This window comes from Loxodonta africana, chromosome 3 (genome assembly GCF_030014295.1).
Source record: "Loxodonta africana isolate mLoxAfr1 chromosome 3, mLoxAfr1.hap2, whole genome shotgun sequence".
In the NCBI taxonomy this organism is placed as follows: Eukaryota; Metazoa; Chordata; class Mammalia; order Proboscidea; family Elephantidae; genus Loxodonta; species Loxodonta africana.
This window is the reverse complement of record NC_087344.1, coordinates 116,307,047-116,324,771: the sequence shown is the minus strand read 5'-3', so window position 1 is coordinate 116,324,771 and position 17,725 is coordinate 116,307,047. Positions and strand designations below refer to the sequence as shown.

At 36.4% G+C, this 17,725-nt stretch overlaps 1 protein-coding gene across 1 annotated transcript in view; it reads right to left on the bottom strand.

Moving 5' to 3' along the window:
- The window catches only part of TNNI3K (TNNI3 interacting kinase), a 381,325-nt gene that overhangs the window by 328,107 nt on the left and 35,493 nt on the right, over positions 1-17,725 (bottom strand). The window contains exon 5 of the mRNA XM_010591188.2: positions 2,108-2,218. Within this exon, the coding sequence (XP_010589490.1) occupies positions 2,108-2,218 (111 nt within the window). The remainder of the gene's footprint in view (positions 1-2,107; positions 2,219-17,725) is intronic.

The window sequence follows — 17,725 nt, the reverse complement described above, 5'->3', positions numbered from 1 at the left end:
ATTGTTTGTTGAATTGAATTAAACTCCTTAGACTTCTACTTTCAAAGTTTCCTGAGATGTCCAATTCTAACCTCTCGAATTTACCTTTAGTGACTCTTCTTCATGAGTCTGTTTTGTGTCATCAGTCTATTCACTCTCCCCTAAATGTGCTAAGCTCATTCTTTCCTCCCTTTTTGAACATGATTCCTCTCCTCTGCTCTGTCTAGTTCTCACCAGCCCAATTTAGAACTCTTTCTCATAAATCCTTCCCTAATTCTTCTAATCCACATTGGTCTCTATTTCCAAGTAAACTTGTGATATTTCTAATCTTGTGTTCTTTTGACATTCCTTTCTATGTAATTATCATATTCCTAATTATTGAACCCATTCTCACTTTGATTCTTTCCCCTCCCTTGTTTTTGACTTTCTTGTTTGCTATTTAACTTTTGAATTGCTTATGTATTTTTTTCTGTATATTCATCTTGTATCCCCAGGTACATCATAGAGTTTTAAGGGGGAAGAACTCTGTCTTTATTTACTTGTATCATTCTCGTCTTTAGTACTATGCAATGGACAAAGTAGAGGTTCAAAAATATTTGTTAAATGAATGTGGCAGAAAATATATTAAAAAAAAAAAAGCGGGTACTTATTACAACTAATAGCTTTGAAACAGGTAATCACTAGCTTTGAAAAGGAAAAATATCCTGCATTGAAGATGTGATGGTTTTAGATAAGCTTTTTTTTTTTTTAATTTTTTTTGGATACCATTTTCCTTCATTATCTGATCAGTAACTTAATTAGTCCATTATGTAAGAAGAGAATAAAAGCTAATGTATCTATACCTGTTTTATGCAGCATTAGTGGCTGACTATAAATGTTACACATCAGCTAATGAGGGAAATGGGAGAACCCATAGAGAATTGTAAGATGAGAGTAGAGACTTATTTGGAATTACGTTGGTAAAATTTGCTGTAAGGGTGGTAGAACTGATACGATATTTCATTCCATACTATGATTTGCAATGCAAGAAAACGGAGCTATTTGAATAGAAGATGAAGAGATCACGCTCTTAACAACCTCATTTTTGACCCTGTCATAATTTTATCACTGACAACGTAACCAGCTCAGCACTGAACAAAAAGGATTTTGTTCTGCAAAAAAGATTCTGTCATTTTCCTGGTACTAATAGGTAGAGTGTGTTTCACAGAATCTTCATGTCTAACTCATCAGTTCTTCCACCCAGGCATCTTAGAGTTTAACAGCCCATTGCTTTACTTGGTCTTAGTATATTTTTTCTTTGGAAAACATTTATATATAAGTGAGTCTAATGGGATTTTCTCCTCCTCATAAGTAACAGAAATTCATTCATATTTATACCAAATAGATTTATTTCCTGGGAAATAAGATATACAGTAATGTGTGGAAATGTCAAAGTGAAGGAAACTGTTTTGCTCTCAATAAGGTATTTAATACTTAACTGAAAGCAAGAGCTCTTTGAAGTGACACTGTTAAGAGAGGATCACATCTACTTTATGTAGGTTTTAATATGATTTTATATGCAGTTATATATGTGTACATTTTTGTATTTTGGTGTGCATATATTAGGAGAGAGAAGCACAATTTAATTTATGGCATGAACGAATGGGGGAAATAAGTAACTGTTTCAAAATGAGGAAGTAAAACTTCTCATATTTTACATTGTTGGTATATATGTTATTATCACAATTAATAGAGTATAAAAATCATGGGATTTTGAGTAAAATAATCAGGACCCTGGCCTGGCATTTTTCTCAATGGTTTGTAATTTGGGAAGACAATCACTATAAAAAAGCCTTGATTTCATATGATCAAATGGCAGTAGTAATGAAAACTATTTCATGAAGATTTGTATCTAATCATCTTTATATTAATTGATGTACGATTACACTGCTACAGAATGGACTGAATTGACTATCAAAAGTACATTTATATAGCTTAACCTGACCCTCTAAAGCAAAGAGTATGTTTAGTGGCTAAAAAATAAACCAACTCCTAGAATCTCAAAAGATACCATATGAAAATAGTTGAGAATAAGAGTCCAAGTAGGCAGGTAACCTTTGTTTTCACAGAGGATAAAGGTGTGACTTACCTCCAGGTGACCAGCTATTGTAGCAATATGCAGGGCAGTGAGGCCACCATACCCAACCTGCTGAATGTCAGCTCCACTGTGAAGCAGGGAAGTGATCAATTCTGCACTGTCCTGTAAGGAAACACATATTTAGTATTACTTTCCCACTAATAGTAGGTTCAAAAGCTGTGCATCAGGATGCATTGATTCCCTGACTGTCAGTCAGGTTAGGTGCTCAAAGAAACCTAAGTGTGATTTCGGGCATAAGAGTACATCAGAGAGCAGACAACAGCTCTCAGGTGGCTCAGTTTAGGACCAAATGACAGCACTGTTCAGTTCCAATCAACCCTCCACCACTTGACCATGAAAGGCAGAAAGGATATTTAGCTATGGTGGAGCTCTTGCAAACTTGACTTAATCTTACATGTAGTCCACTGCAATAAATATGCTTTCTCAATGACTAAAATTAACCCCAAAGGAGGTCAGAAACATTGTAAGAGCAGTTTGAAGACTTAGTTTTTTTTCTTTTAGCTTAAAAGATGAAAGGTGCTATGTCAGAATAGACGGTACGAACCAAGTATTGAACTAACTGCAGTTCAGTAAACTATTTCACTGTGGTTCAGTAATTGGCTTGTCACCAATTCATGGTGCCAAGATCTCTATACATAATTAATCTCTAGTGTATTTCTTAACTTGACACATTTCAACAGTGAGAATATTTGAACCAGTATGTGAGCTTCAAGTCAGCATAATTTATGCAATAACCAAAGTAATCTTTACTTTCTTTATACCACTATTTGTATTTGATATCTATCTTTGGTGAGATGTGGAACTTATTAATAATATTAATGTTGTTGTTGTTGTTAGGCGCCATCGAGTCAGTTCCAACTCATAGCGACCCTATGCCCAATGGAACAAAACACTGCCCGGTCCTGCGTCTTCCTTAACAATGGATATGCTTGAGCCCGTTGTTGCAGCCACTGTGTCAATCCACCTCGTTGAGGGTCTTCCTCTTTTCTGTTGACCCTGTACTTTGCCAAGTATGATGTCCTTCTCCAGGGACTGATCCCTCCTGACAACATGCCCAAGGTATGTAAGATGCAGTCTCACCATCCTTGCTTCTAAGGAGCATTCTGGTTGTACTTCCTCCAAGACAGATTTGTTCATTCTTTTGGCAGTCCATGGTATATTCAATATTCTTCACCAACACCATAATTCGAAGGTGTCTATTCTTCCTTGGTTTTCCTTATTCATTGTCCAGCTTTCACATGCATATGATGTGATTGAAAATACCATGGCTTGGTTCAGGGACACCTTAGTCTTCAAGGTCACATCTTTGTTTTTCAACACTTTGAAGAGGTTCTTTGCTGCAGATTTGCCCAATGCGATGCATGTTTTGATGTCTTGACTGCTGCATCCATGGATGTTGACTGTGGATCCAAGTAAAATGAAATCCTTGACAACTTCAATTTTTCCTCCATTTATCATGATGTTGCTTATTGATCCAGTTGTGAGGATTTTTGTTTTTTTTTATGCTGAGGTGTAACCCATACTGAAGGCTGTGGCCTTTGATCTTCATTAGTAAGTGCTTCAAGTCCTTTTTGCTTTCAGCAAGCAAGGTTGTATCATCTGCATAATGCAGGTTGTTAATGAGTCTTCCTCCAGTCCTGATGCTCTGGTCTTCATATAGCTCAGCCTCTCGGATTATTTGCTCAGCATAAATATTGATAGATATGGTGAAAGGATACAACCGTGACACACACCTTTCCTGACTTTGAACCACTCAGTATCCGCTTGTTCTGTCCGAACAACTGCCTCTTGATCTACATAAAGTTTCCTCATGAGCACCATTAAATGCTCTGGAATTCCCATTCTTCACAATGTCATCCATAATTTGTTATGATCCACACAATTGAATGCCTTCGCATAGTCAATAAAACACACATAAACATCCTTCTGGTATTCTCTGTTTCAGCCAGGATCCATCTGACATCAGCAATGATATAACTGGTTCCACGTTCTCTTCTGAATCCAACCTGAATTTCTGGCAGCTCCCCGTCAATATACCGCTGGAGTTGCTTTTGAATGATCTTCAGCAAAATTTTGCTTGCATGTGATATTAATGATATTGTTCTATAATTTCTGTATTTGGTTGGATCACCTTTCTTGGGAATAGGCATAAATATGGATCTCTTCCAGTCAGTTGGCCAGGAAGTTGTCTTCCATATTTCTTGGCATAGACGAGTGAGCACCTCCAGCACTGCATCTGTGTGTTGAAACACCTCAATTGGTATTCCAATAATTCCTGGAGCCTTGTTTTTCACCAATGCCTTCAGTGCAGCTTGGACTTCTTCCTTAAGTACCATAGGTTCCTGATCATATACTACCTCCTGAAATGGTTGAACATCAACTAATTCTTTTTGGTATAATGACTCTGTGTATTCCTTCCATCTTGTTTTGATGCTTTCTGCGTCATTTAATATTTTCCCCATAGAATCCTTTGCTATTGCAACTCCAGGCTTGAGTTTTTTCTTCAGTTTTTTTCAGCTTGAGAAATGCCAAGCGAGTTCTTCCCTTTTGCTTTTGTATCTCCAGCTCTCTGCACATGTCATTATAATACATGTGCAAAATAATATAAATATATTTATATAAATATAATAATATAAAAATAATATAAATATTAAGTATTATAATGACATGTGCAAAATAATATTAATAGCATTTAATATTTAATAAATGCTTATTATGTAATTAATCTTTCATGTGCATTAGCTTATGTAATTCTGGCATACGGTAGGATTTTAACAAATAATTATTCAATAAAAAAATAATTCTCACAACAACCTTATAACACAGTTACTATTATTAGCTTCATTATATAAATTAGACCCTTAAATGGATGACATGGAGAATCACATATTCACAAACCCAAGATTTGAAAGGAAATTCAAAGATTTTCATTTTTAAACCTATCCCTCAATGTAAGATTTCATACCACAACTTCCCGAAAATTTGTCATTTCAACATGTTCTCAAACATACCTAGTGGCAAGAGACTCAAGTCTTCATGGGATAGGCTATTCCATTTACGAATGGCATACATACAATTTCAGGAACATTTGAATAAGAAAATTTTCCCATTATAAAACAAGGTCTGCTTTCTCCATGCCATCACATATAAGTGAAGGTCTAGAAGAAATTATAAAAAATAAAAAATTTTGGGAGAGAATTTCCAACAGTAAAATTGATGTTATAGTTTCCAAATTTTCCCCTCCATCCACCTGCTCTACCAAGAATGTTAAATAAGGATTGCATTTCAACCTTTCCTGATCTGTTGGCACTTTCTGCTCAGCCTATAAACTTATGCTTTCCCCACATAAACTAAGATACCATTATATCTCTATCTTCTTTGCTTTTATTTTTTAAGCTTCTGGAAAAAAAATATTGACACTCACTGCTGACAGATCCTATCTTATTTCTCTAGCTAGGTACACCCAACTCCTTTGGGACTTTAACTCTACACCACTTATTCATTCTAAATGGCATCTTTGCTAATTCTTATACAATTTCGTAACTTCATCTTTATCTTTGGTCCTGACTTCTCTGCTAAGTCCAAGTCCCACATATTCTGCCTACTATTGGCATTTCAAATTTGAAATTGCTCTTGTAAATACAAATTCATAATTTTTCCAATCTTATCTGTCATCTTTCAGTGCTTGTTTTTTTATTTTAATGGTACTTTCTAATTCCAAATGGCCTAGAGTCCCTTCAAGTCAATCAGTTGCTGAATTCTTCTGGTTTTAATTCTCCAGTACTTTTCACATTTCTTCTGTTTATCTTTATCACCCCCTCCATGTTACATAGCCTCTTAGCTAGACTCTTTGACTAAACTCTTTTCTCATTGCAGTCCATCCTCCACACTGCTGTGAGATAAATTTTCTTATATCTAGCTTTGATCATTTCACCTTCTCTTTTCAGTCTCCTCTCATATACTCAAACACTTATGGAGCATATACAGCCTGCCAAGCACTATCCTGAGCAGTGCAGGAACTAAAATGAATAAGACAATCAAACACCTACTCTCATGGAGCTTACATTTTATAGAGCTCATGTGTATACATGAGAGAAAAGAAAAAAAAATAAATAAGAAAATATTAGACAGTAGCTGAAAGTTACAGGCATACAATTAGGTGGCTACTTTAAGTTTGGAATTCAAAGAAAGTTTCATTGAAGAGGTGATCTTTGAGCTAAATGGAAAATGACAAAAAGGAGAAATACAAGCAAAGATTTTGCAGAAGAGAATTCAATGACAAGGAATAGCCAGTATAAAAGCCCTAAAGTAGAAATGAGTTTGGCGTGTTTGAAGACCAGAAACAAGGCCAGTATTGAGTAGAGAGTAAAAAAAAAAAAATTTAGGAAGGGAAAATTGTTGTTCAAATGAGGTCAAGGAAATCTGATTGTGTTGGGTCTTCACCACCACCCTCCATATTACACAGCCTCCTAATTAAACTCTTTGACTCGACCAAAGTATAATAGGGGTTGACAGGGTACAGATAGGAATAAAGGGAAGAAATAAAATGTTCATTTTTCACATGCTACTTGAGATGCTTAAAATGTTGGGTTAAGATTGTGGGCCTTGGAATTAACTTGCCTTGGTAGAATCCTAGCTGTGCCAATGACTGTGTGAACTGGGACAACTTGTGTAACCCCTCTTCTTAAATTTCCTTGGTTATGAAAAAGGGTGTAATAAGTAGTTATCTACCTTAAAACTGTGTAATAATACATATAAAGCCTTTAGAAAAGTAAGTGGCCCAATAATATTCAATAAAACTCATTATTATTGGACATATGTCTGGGTCTTAGCCCTCAATAGAAACCTCCAAATAAGATAGTGATTTGACTCTGTCATCTAACTCCTCTTTCTCCTTTTTTTTTTTGCCTCTTCCCCACAACTTTATCTGCTTTATTAGTTACCTATTGAAATGATAAAAAGAGTAAAACAGGAAAGCTCTGTAAGAGTACTTGAAATTAGGAAATTTCATACCAGTTTAACAATGGATCAGAAGTCCTCCTCCAGAGAAAATAATACACAGGAGTTAAATATAACCTCACCAATAACCTTTAATTTTGAGTGGTGAGGGCTACAGATATGAGCAGTCTCTGAGATAAGTGAGGAAGATGTCACTTTAAAATATTTTCCTTGTAGATGGAAATGCAGGGAAGTGGGGAAGGTCTTTTTAGATATAAACTCATTTTTAAAATAGAGGAACATATGATAGATTTGAGCAAATGAAAGTGCTAAAAAAAACACAAACAATATTAAAAAATGACAAATTGGAGAAATATTTAGAACATATAAAACTGACAAATGGTTTATATACTTAATATATAAGGAACTCAAAAATCAGTAGAAAGATGGATACTCTTTCATTCGACAAATATTTATTAGCAGACAGCTACCACATGACAAGCAGTATACTAGGCTAAATTAAAATAAATTGTATGTAAATCATGAGCACGTGAAATATTTATCAAGCATAGTCTAGTAAACATACATTTATCCTTTTCTGAAATATCTTTATATTTTATCATTATTTAGCCACAATTAGTGAAATTTAAGAGGAAGCTTGTTATAATTCCATCAGAATAGGTGAACTGCAAGGTCAAAAGTTAGAATAAATTATCACTTCATACCTTGATTTGATTTTTCAAGTTTGACCTCTGATTGATTTAAATACTTCTTTTTTTTTTTTATTTAACACTATCAAAATAGAACTTTTATCTTAAAAGGTTATGCTAAAGAGAATAATAACAAATCAGTAACTGCTACTTATAAGTAACTTACTATGGGCCAAATGCCATGCAGAATGTCTCACTATATTCATTCATTAAACTTCATAACATACCTTTGAGAAAAATATTATTATACTTATTTTATAGTTGATGATACTCAGGCTCAAGGAATTTAAAATAGTTGTCATACCTGAAATTGTTTGAATGTGTTGGAGCTAGATATAAGGCCAGGTCTGTTTGATTTCCAAATCTATGCTTAATTTCTGACCTTCCAAAGTGCTTTAGCTGTGCGTCTAGTATGCCAGTTGCCATGGAGTCAATTCCAACTCATTGTGATCCCATGTGTGTCAGAGTTGAACTGTGCTCCATGCAGTTTTAAATGGCTGATTTTTCAGAAGTAGATTGCCAGGCCTTTCTTCCAAGGCATCTCTTGGTGGACTGGAACATCCAACCTTTCAGTTAGCAGCTGAGCACTTAACCACCTACACCACCCATGGACCACCTCTAGTTTAATATTCATCACCTTCAATCTAATTCAATGGATACTAAGAACTTTTATGTGGGCATTCAACATATGGATAGCGTCCTGAACTGAAACACTTGAATGAATAGTTTAGGGCGTATAAATGGGCTATTGAGAGTACTTTGGGGGTGGGGTATGATATTCCATTAAAAATAGATCTTGAGAAATAGATAAAAACGGAGAAGAACACATACTTTTGTGGTTACAAAGTGGGCAGGGAGGGAGGGAGGGAGAGGGCTTTTTATTGATCAATCAGTAGATAAGAACTGCTTTGGGTGAAGGGAAAGACAACACTCAATACAAGGAAGGTCAGCCTAATTGGACTGGACTAAAAGCAAAGAGGTTTCTGGGATAAAATGAAAGCCTCAAAGGTCAGCGGAGCAGGGGCTTGGGTCTGGGGAACATGGTTTGAGGGGACTTCTAAGTCAATGGGCAAAATAATTCTATTATGAAAACATTCTGCATCCCACTTTGAATTGTGGCGCCTGGGGTCCTAAATGCCAACAAGCGGCCATCTAAGATGCATCAATTGGTCTCAACCCACCTGGAGCAAAGGCAAAGGAAGAACACCAAGGCCACACGACAACTAAGAACCCAAGAGACAGAAAGGGCCACATGAACCAGAGACCTACATTATCCCGAGACCAGAAGAACTAGTTGGTGCCCGGCCATAATCGATGTCTGCCCTGACAGGGAGCACAACAGACAACTCCTGAGGGAGCAGGAGACCAATGGGATACAGTCCCCAAATTCTCATGAAAAGACCATACCTAATGGTATGACTGCGACTAGAGGAATCCCAGAGACAATGCTCCCCAGAACTTCTGATGGCACAGGACAGGAACCATCCCTGAAGACAAATCATCAGGCATGAAAAGGACTGGTCAGTTGGAGGGAGAGAGATGCTGATGAAGAGTGAGCTAATTAAATCAGGTGGACACGGGAGAGTGTGTTGGCAACTCTTGACTGGAGGGGGGATGGGAAGATAGAGAGAGAGGGAATATGGCAAAATTGGCACGAAACGAGAGACTGAAAGGGCTGACTCAATAGGGGGAGAGCAAGTGGGAGAAGGGAGTAAGATGTATGTAAACCTACATGTGACAGACTGATTGGAATGGTAAATGTTCACTTGAAGCTTAATAAAAATTAATTTAAAAAAAAATAGCATCTCCTTTAGGACTTCATTAAGAGAACAATCAAAAAAAATTCTCAAATTCACAGAGTAAGTAGAAACATTATACTTGAATCAAGGAAGCTTACAATTTCTGCATATCTAGCTCTGGTTTCAATCAAGACAAAATCATTTCTTTCAAGGATCCAATGTCTAGTTCTGCCAGTTGCTGAGTATATCTATTTCAATTATGCATTCTGGAACTAGGGAAATCACTACAGGATGGGTTTAGGGACCTACTGGACCCACTGTGAGACAGACATGAGCTAAGACTCAATTAATAACCTGACCTCAATATGCCCCTCCTCTGACTGGCGGGCCACGGTGACATTTTGGGTCTCCTGAAATCAGTGTCAGTTCAGAGCCAGTATCCAGTAATCTTCAAAAAATCTGATTATTTCCTTTTCCCCAATGAACTGTCACTCTCATAAAAGTCCATACATCCATTTGAGGATGACTGGGAGAAAGATTAATAATATAAATTTCTGGAAGTACAGTGGGGTCCTTCCTAAAAGGGACCAGACTCTCCTGTACTCAAGAGGTTGTAGGTTTGTAAACCAGCTCAAGTCTGGGAATTGATTGAAGGGCCATGGCTCTCTTTCTGATGATTCAAATTAGATTGCTGTTTACTTGACCTAGAATTCTTCTGCTTGTACAGATCAAGTAGCTTTTTAGTAGATGTCCTATCTATTTCACTCTTAGGGACACCATGACTAAGTAGCTAACTTCATAAGTCCATATGAGTCAGACTATTCTGATTATTGCTTTGACTCTGCTGTTCATTATGGTAACCACGCCCACCTTGTCTTTGTTGATTGAGTGCCACCACTTGGCCCCTACCACCAAGGAATTGAATCAGCCCCATCATAGTTAGGTGTCTTGATTCAGTTAGGGCATTTACCCATTGTCAAATCTAACATAAATAAAATAGCAATCACAGCAGTCTTCAAGGATGCCGGGGCTCCCTTCACAAATTTGGTAAATGTGTTTCTTGTGGGCACCCCATGTGTGGGTCTGTGCATCTAACCTGGTAAATCTACTCTAACATGTCAATTTTCTAAGCCTTTGGATATCTTCTTCTACAATTTACCAAGGCAGGTCTGGTACTTCAACTTGATTTAGTATAGGCCACCACATAATCCACGCTTCAACAAACCAACCAACCAAATAATTTGATCCTTTCTTAACCTTTCTAGCTGAAACATTAAATGAAGAATCTGTGCTTAGTGGACCCATAACAATAAACTCAGACTGATCCAACTTTATGTTCCTTGCACCATCACCCCATACCCTTAATAACCATTCCCACACCTATTCTCCAGGTTTCTGTTTGTACATATTAGGAAAGTCAAGCAGTTCTTTCAGAACGTAGTGTACCTCCTCTTGGGTCACACATTTTACTTCACCTTTTGGGGCTTGCTGGGACTTAAGCCTAGTTATAGGTCTAGAAGCGAAAATCTGTATTGGGGAAGTGTTTTGAGAACATTCAGCATTGTCCTGTAAGGCATCTGCCTCAGGCAATGCCCCAGATAATGACTTGGACAAAGGCTCTTTAGACACAACTGTGCAAATCTTATTAGATAGGGGTGGATGGGCTAATGGTTTTACTGGGGAGATGGCTTAGCAGACAAAAATAGAGTAATTTCTTCATATGAGAGTAAGAAGTCTGATTCTGTTGGCAGGAGTGATTCGATGGAATTTAGGGGCTCAATGTCCCCAGCTTACTGATTATCTGCACATATGTCCCCATCCCAAGTTTCAAGATTTCATTTCTTCCCAATAAATGCCCTCACTTTGACTTCAGACACCATCTGGGGTTGGGAATTCATTGGCATCATACGTCTACCACTCTTACAATAAAACTCTTGGTTTGGCTTTTATCAGTACCAGCTCTGTTACTACAAGAAATAAGGCTTTCTTTCAGGTCACAAATGGCAACTCTGAGGTCTTTTATGTAGTGCTTGAATGGTGACTTTGAAGTTCTGAACTCATTTCTTTTGTTCACCATTTGTCTAGCAAAGGTAGGACCAACCAACTGGTTTCCTTATACTTCTCATTCTGACAAAATTGTAGAAAAATATCAAACATGTGATGGCCCAGAACCTCGTCTCTCTCCAATACTTGATCTATTGGTGGTGATATTTTGCATATTTATATTGCCACTTTATGTCATGGATCAGCAGTGCCCTCTTTACTACTGGAAGCAGTCATTGACATCTTTAAGACTAACTAGACTTGAGAACCAATTTAGAAAACTCATACTTACAATTTTATTTCTCTAGAACCACTCTTGGTACCAAATGTTTTAGGCTGGGTTCTCTAGAGAAGCAAAACCAGTGAGACATATATGTATATATAGAGAGAGAGAGAGATAAAGAGATTTATCTAAAGAAAATGGCTGAAACGGTTGTAGAAGCTGGCAAATCCCAAGTCCATAAGCCAGGCATTAGGATGAAGGCATCTCCTGACTCACACAGCTTCAGGGGGTGATGGACCCAAGATCGGCAGGTAAGATGGCAAGCTGCTGACTTGGCTCACAGGCTGTGCAGGCTTGCAGGCTAATGAATTCCAAGACTGACAGGTAAGATGGCAGGCCACTAGCTCACAGGCTGCAGAGACCAACTAATCCCAAGATGGACAGGTAAGCTGCTAGCTAAAGTCCCAAGAACTAGAGGTCAAATGATAATGAGTGGATGCAGGATCCAGAGCGAGAGCCTTGCTGGAACATCCATTTATATATTGGAGGCAGGCAACATCCCCAAGGAAACTCCGTTTCAACTGATTGGCTGCTGATATTAGATCTTATCATGGAGTTGATTACATCATTATATAATTGCCAAATTACACCATAACTGCCAAACCACTGAGAATCATGGCCCAACCAAGCTGGTACACAACCTTAACCACCACAAGATAGTTAAGTGAAATCTCAACTTTGCAATCAAATGCATGTGCTAGGGAGGAAAAAAAAAAATCAGGAAAAATGATACAGCAGTTTCCAAGGTTATGACTCACCACTAATAGGAAATACAGAGTTTTCTGATAGGCATCGTTGTATGGTGATAAGAATCTCAATCTAGTGAGTAAGTCAGGTATAGGTTTGAATTAAATTCCTCTTTCTTCTACTCCCTGCCCCTTTATGATAGATAAATACAATTACTTCTTCTAAATTATTGGAACAAGATCTAGAAATCTGTATGAAGTAAATAAGCATTCAACATCTGCTTTTATCATATCAAATGCTAAAAACAAAACAAACAAACAAGAAGCTGACTAGTCAAAATACTAGTTCTTATTCACTAAAAAGAAATTCCATTCAGTGGCTTGTCTGAGTGTTGAAGGAGAGGTATGTGTGAGGTTTAATAAGATGTTCTAAGAATTTTTTGCTCATAACAATTTTTCTTTAAGACCTTCCAAGCTATATTAGAAGTCTCTGCTTTCTTCCCAAAGCATTCTGTTTCATCTTAGGAGCACAAAGTAAATACTACCCAAAGAATTGCACTCCAAAGTGGGACGCAAGCATGCCAGGGATCTTCCAAGACAATTCGTTAGGTGCAAGAGGAAGAATATTGGAAATTCTATTCATATTTATTTATATATAGAGTTAAGTTTTACTAATATTTGACATTTAAATTTACACTGGGGTCTCGATTCATGTATCAGTCAGCCATGTGTCACGTACAGTACCCAAAGTATAATAAAAGAATCCTTGAAATTCCCAAATGGAAAGACTTGAAATTCTAAAATGGAGTCACTGTTTACTTTTTGTTAGCTTTTAATACATGAGGATACTTATAGTTTAAGTAATCCCAGTTAAACAGAGTTAAACAAACTCTTGCAAAATGGGCAGGTATCTTTAAAACATTCCTGTGAAGAAACCACAGATCACAGATATTACTAATGCTAGCAGAGGCAAATTAAAAATGGCAGTGCTTACAGTTGTCTGTCTCTGAATCTGCGCTTTTAGTAAGCCACATGTCCCAGTAAAATTATGAGAATTTAATCATATAAGGAAATAAACTTGTCAAAATATTTTGATGTGTCAAAAGGCTGTTTGATACATAGACTTATATCCACTAACTGTTAACATTGATTGTCCCCCAAAGAGTGTAGTTTTGCCTCAAGCTATTAAATGATGATTTTGGATCATGTATACAATTTATGAACAAATATAGTTGATTTTCAATATCTGTGGAATCCATACTTTTGAGTTTGGCTACACACTAAGATTCATTTATAATCTCAAAAATCAATACTCATAGCATTTTTGCAGTTATTGGCAAACATGAGCAGAGTGGCAAAAAAAAAAAAAAAATGAGTTGCCCAAAGTACATGTTCCCAGCCAAGGTCAAACAAAGTGACACTCCGCCTTCTTATTTCAGCTCTTATATTGTAAAGAAATGCCCTATTTGAGACCTGTTTAGTACCATATTTATCACATTTTTGTGCTTTTTGTTGATGATTTTGCTGTAGTATTGCAGTACTGAAGTGCTGACTAGATCGTTTTGGAAGTAACACAAACTAGATGAGGGCATGATGGAATCATTTGTATGTGCTTGCCCTACTGACAAATAAAACCTATAAAACGGAAGAAAATATATTAAAGAACCATTCTCAGGCACTGAACAACATGAACAAAGAAATGTGATTCTTGGGAAAAGGGAAAAATACAAAGTCCTATCATCTCCCCTGATTACCCTGGCTTTCTACAGGAAGATATTTTTCTACCATAGAAGAGAAGTTGGGAGGGCAGTCTCACTGATTTAAAAGTAGAAATCAGAGCCTGGAATTTGAAATGGCTATAATTTTTGGAACTGAGTTACTGAAAAGAAGAAACTGCACATAAAGAATATTGCAAAAGTCTTCATGGAGATACACCATGGGTTCTTGAGGTGGGCTGCATATGCACAGAGAAAGACTCTGCAAGTTTTGGAAGATATCACTTGATTCATGACTGAAAGATGAATGGTGGTGATAGCAGAGGTCATGCCATGTGGAGAGATTTTGGAGTTCCTGCCCATTCAGAGTGGAAAGACTTCATTTAGTACCTTGGGCATTCAACTGACATACTGAAAAGCCATGCCTTAAGGGTAAGGGCCACATCCTAGAGTAAGAGGCATGCCATGGGGCTAAGTTCAAAACTGAAGTAGACCCACCCACACTAAAAATGTAACTGACTGCCAAAACTAAGGGGAAAAAAAACAAAACAAACAAACAAACAAACAAAAACAACCTCAACAGCTTTTAAAGGAAGATGACATGGTACAAATTTCCTGTAACAAATAATTCATAAATGTCCAGCACACAAAAAAACATTAATAGATATGTGAAGAAACAGATACATGTGACTCATGGTCAAGATAAAAAGCATTCAATAGAAAGAAATGCTGAGATAATCCAGATACTGGAATTAGTAGATAAGACATTTAAAGTGGTTATTTATGAAAGGTTCAATAGAATGGCAAAAATTAAAAAAAAACTAACTATACCAGGTGTTGACAAGTATATGGAGCCCCTGGAACTCTCATATATTGCTGCTGGGAATGAAAAACGGTATAGCCAGTTTGGCAAAGAGTTTGACAGTTTCTTATAAAATTAATCATGTGATATAACACAGTAATTCCACACTGAAACATTGCCCAAGAGAAATAAAAACTTAGGTCCATAAGTCCAAAGATTTGTACGTGAATGTTCATATCAGCTTTTTTTTATAATAGTCAAAACCTGGAAACAACCTAAATACCCAACAATAGGTGAAAGGATAAACAAATTGTGGTATATTCATATTAGGAAATTCAATTCTGCAATAAAAGGAGTGAATTACTGAACACACAACAACATGAATAGTTCTAAATAGCATCATGATAATGGAGAGGATTCATATATAAAAGAATGACTTAATGATTACATTTATATGAAATTACATGCTGAATGATTATATTTATAAGAAATTCTAGAAAAGGAAAAACTGTTGGTAGAAAACCATGAATGGTTTTAGTGGCCAGGTGGAATAAAGGAGGGGATAGAGGAAAATTGGGGTATAATAGAAATGTTCTATATCATGATTGTGATAAGGGTTACGTGACTATGCATTTTTCAAAAGTCATCAAATTTTACATTTAAAATTGTGAATTTTATTGTATGTGAATTATATCTTAAAAAAAAAAAAACCTTATCCCTTTGAAAAGCAAAACAAAAAAGAATGAGAGTCATCCACATAGCATTAAAGAACTAACCACCTTCTTCATTTTTACTATTAGAAGCAGAGAAGACCCTGTTGGTAAAAATATTCATGAGGCAGGCTCAGAATGCCAGGGTATGTAATTGAAAGAGCTATTAATGTAGCCTCTAATGAAATATGAGTGACTTTTTTTTTTCTTTTTTTGCTGAGTGTTGAAAACAAGATAACATCCAATTGCAATGAAAAAATATCTAAAGAAATATAGATATAAATATTTGGTCTGTTATGCATGACAAGGAGGCCTGGGTGGCACAAACCATTAAGTGCTCAGCTACTCACCAAAAGTTTGGCTAACTGAACCACCCAGAGGTATCTTGGAAGAAAGACCTGGCAAACTACTTCCAAAAGATCACAGACATTGAAAATCCTATGGAACACAATTTTACTGTGAAACACAGGGGTTGCTATGAGTCAGAACTGACTTGATGACAACTGGTTTTGTTTTGGTTTGATATGTGTCAAAAATATTAAAATCAAGAAAGACAAGGAAAGGGTGAGAAATTCCTTCAGATTAAAGGAGGTTACAGAAACAAGAAAACTGAAAATGTGTGATTCTGGATTAGATCTTGGATCATAAAAAGTAAGTCACTATAAAAGACCCTATTGGGAACATTAACAAAATTTGGATTTGGACTGTAGATTAGATAACAGTATTATGCAAGTGTTAAAATTTCTGATGTTGATAATTGTGTTATAGTCATATAAGTAAATTTACTAGTTCTTAGAAAATACTGAAATATTTAGAGGTAAAGAGAAATGTCTCTAACTTACTCTCAAATGGCTCAGAAAAAAAAAGAAAAAATCGAATAATAATGGACGACAGTTAGGGAATCTGAATAAATGGTATACAGAAGTTTCTTCTACTCTTCTTGCAAATATATTTTAAGTTTCAAATAATAATTAAAATAAGAATACGTTTAAAAAATATATGGGGAGAAGAGAACAGGAGCTCCAAAATACATTAGATACTTATTGCAATTGTTCAGTAAGGGATATTAGAGCTAGATTTAACACAGTGGTAGTGGAGATGGCTACTTTATATTATTTTCTATTTTAATTTGTTTTTTACCCTTGATAAGGAACAACAAAGTAACCACGCATTCCATTTTGGCCTTTTTAAGAATTGTCGCCTACTTTGTTTCCTGTAGGGTCGCTATGAGTCAAAATCAACTTGATGGAAAAGGGTTTGGTTTTGGGCTTTTTTTGTTTTTTTTTTTACTTGCTTCCTAAGAATATAAATGTGTCTACACTTACTACGAAAAGTTATAGTCCACGCGTTCCTTCTGGAAAATATAAGAAAACAGAAGAAATAGAGGAAAAGGAACTCAAAAATAAAAATTTAGTTTTGATAAACACAGATAGAAGAAATACACCCTCTAAAGATTAAATTTTATAAAGATTGTAGCACTAAATCACTCAAAATCCATTTGTGGGGCTGAGTCATGCTAAATCTTAGCAAAATGAACTAATACAGAAAGCATCTCCCAGCCAGTCAGGTTCAGAATTCATGGTTTCACGCTCTGTCTTGGTTAGCCGTTACCAGCTTCCTATACCTGGAGCTCTTCTGCGTTTACCTTCAGCCTTTCAGCAGCAAAGCTAGCATCAGAAGCTATTTCTTATACCCTGAATTCAGCTCCTCAAGCTTAGCAGGAAGACTCACCAAACCCAAACCCATTGCTGTTGAGTCAATTCCTACTCATAGCAACCCTATAGGATAGAGTAGAACTGCTCCATAGGGTTTGCAAGGAGTTATTGGTGCATTTGAACTGCCAACCGTTTGATTAGCAAATGAGTTTGTAATCATGGTACCACCAGGGCTCTAGCAGGAGGATTTGCAGGTATTAAAGGCAATTTAGCACTTAACTGAGGTTTTCTCCCAGAAGGCATCAAAAGACCTGAAAAGACATTGACT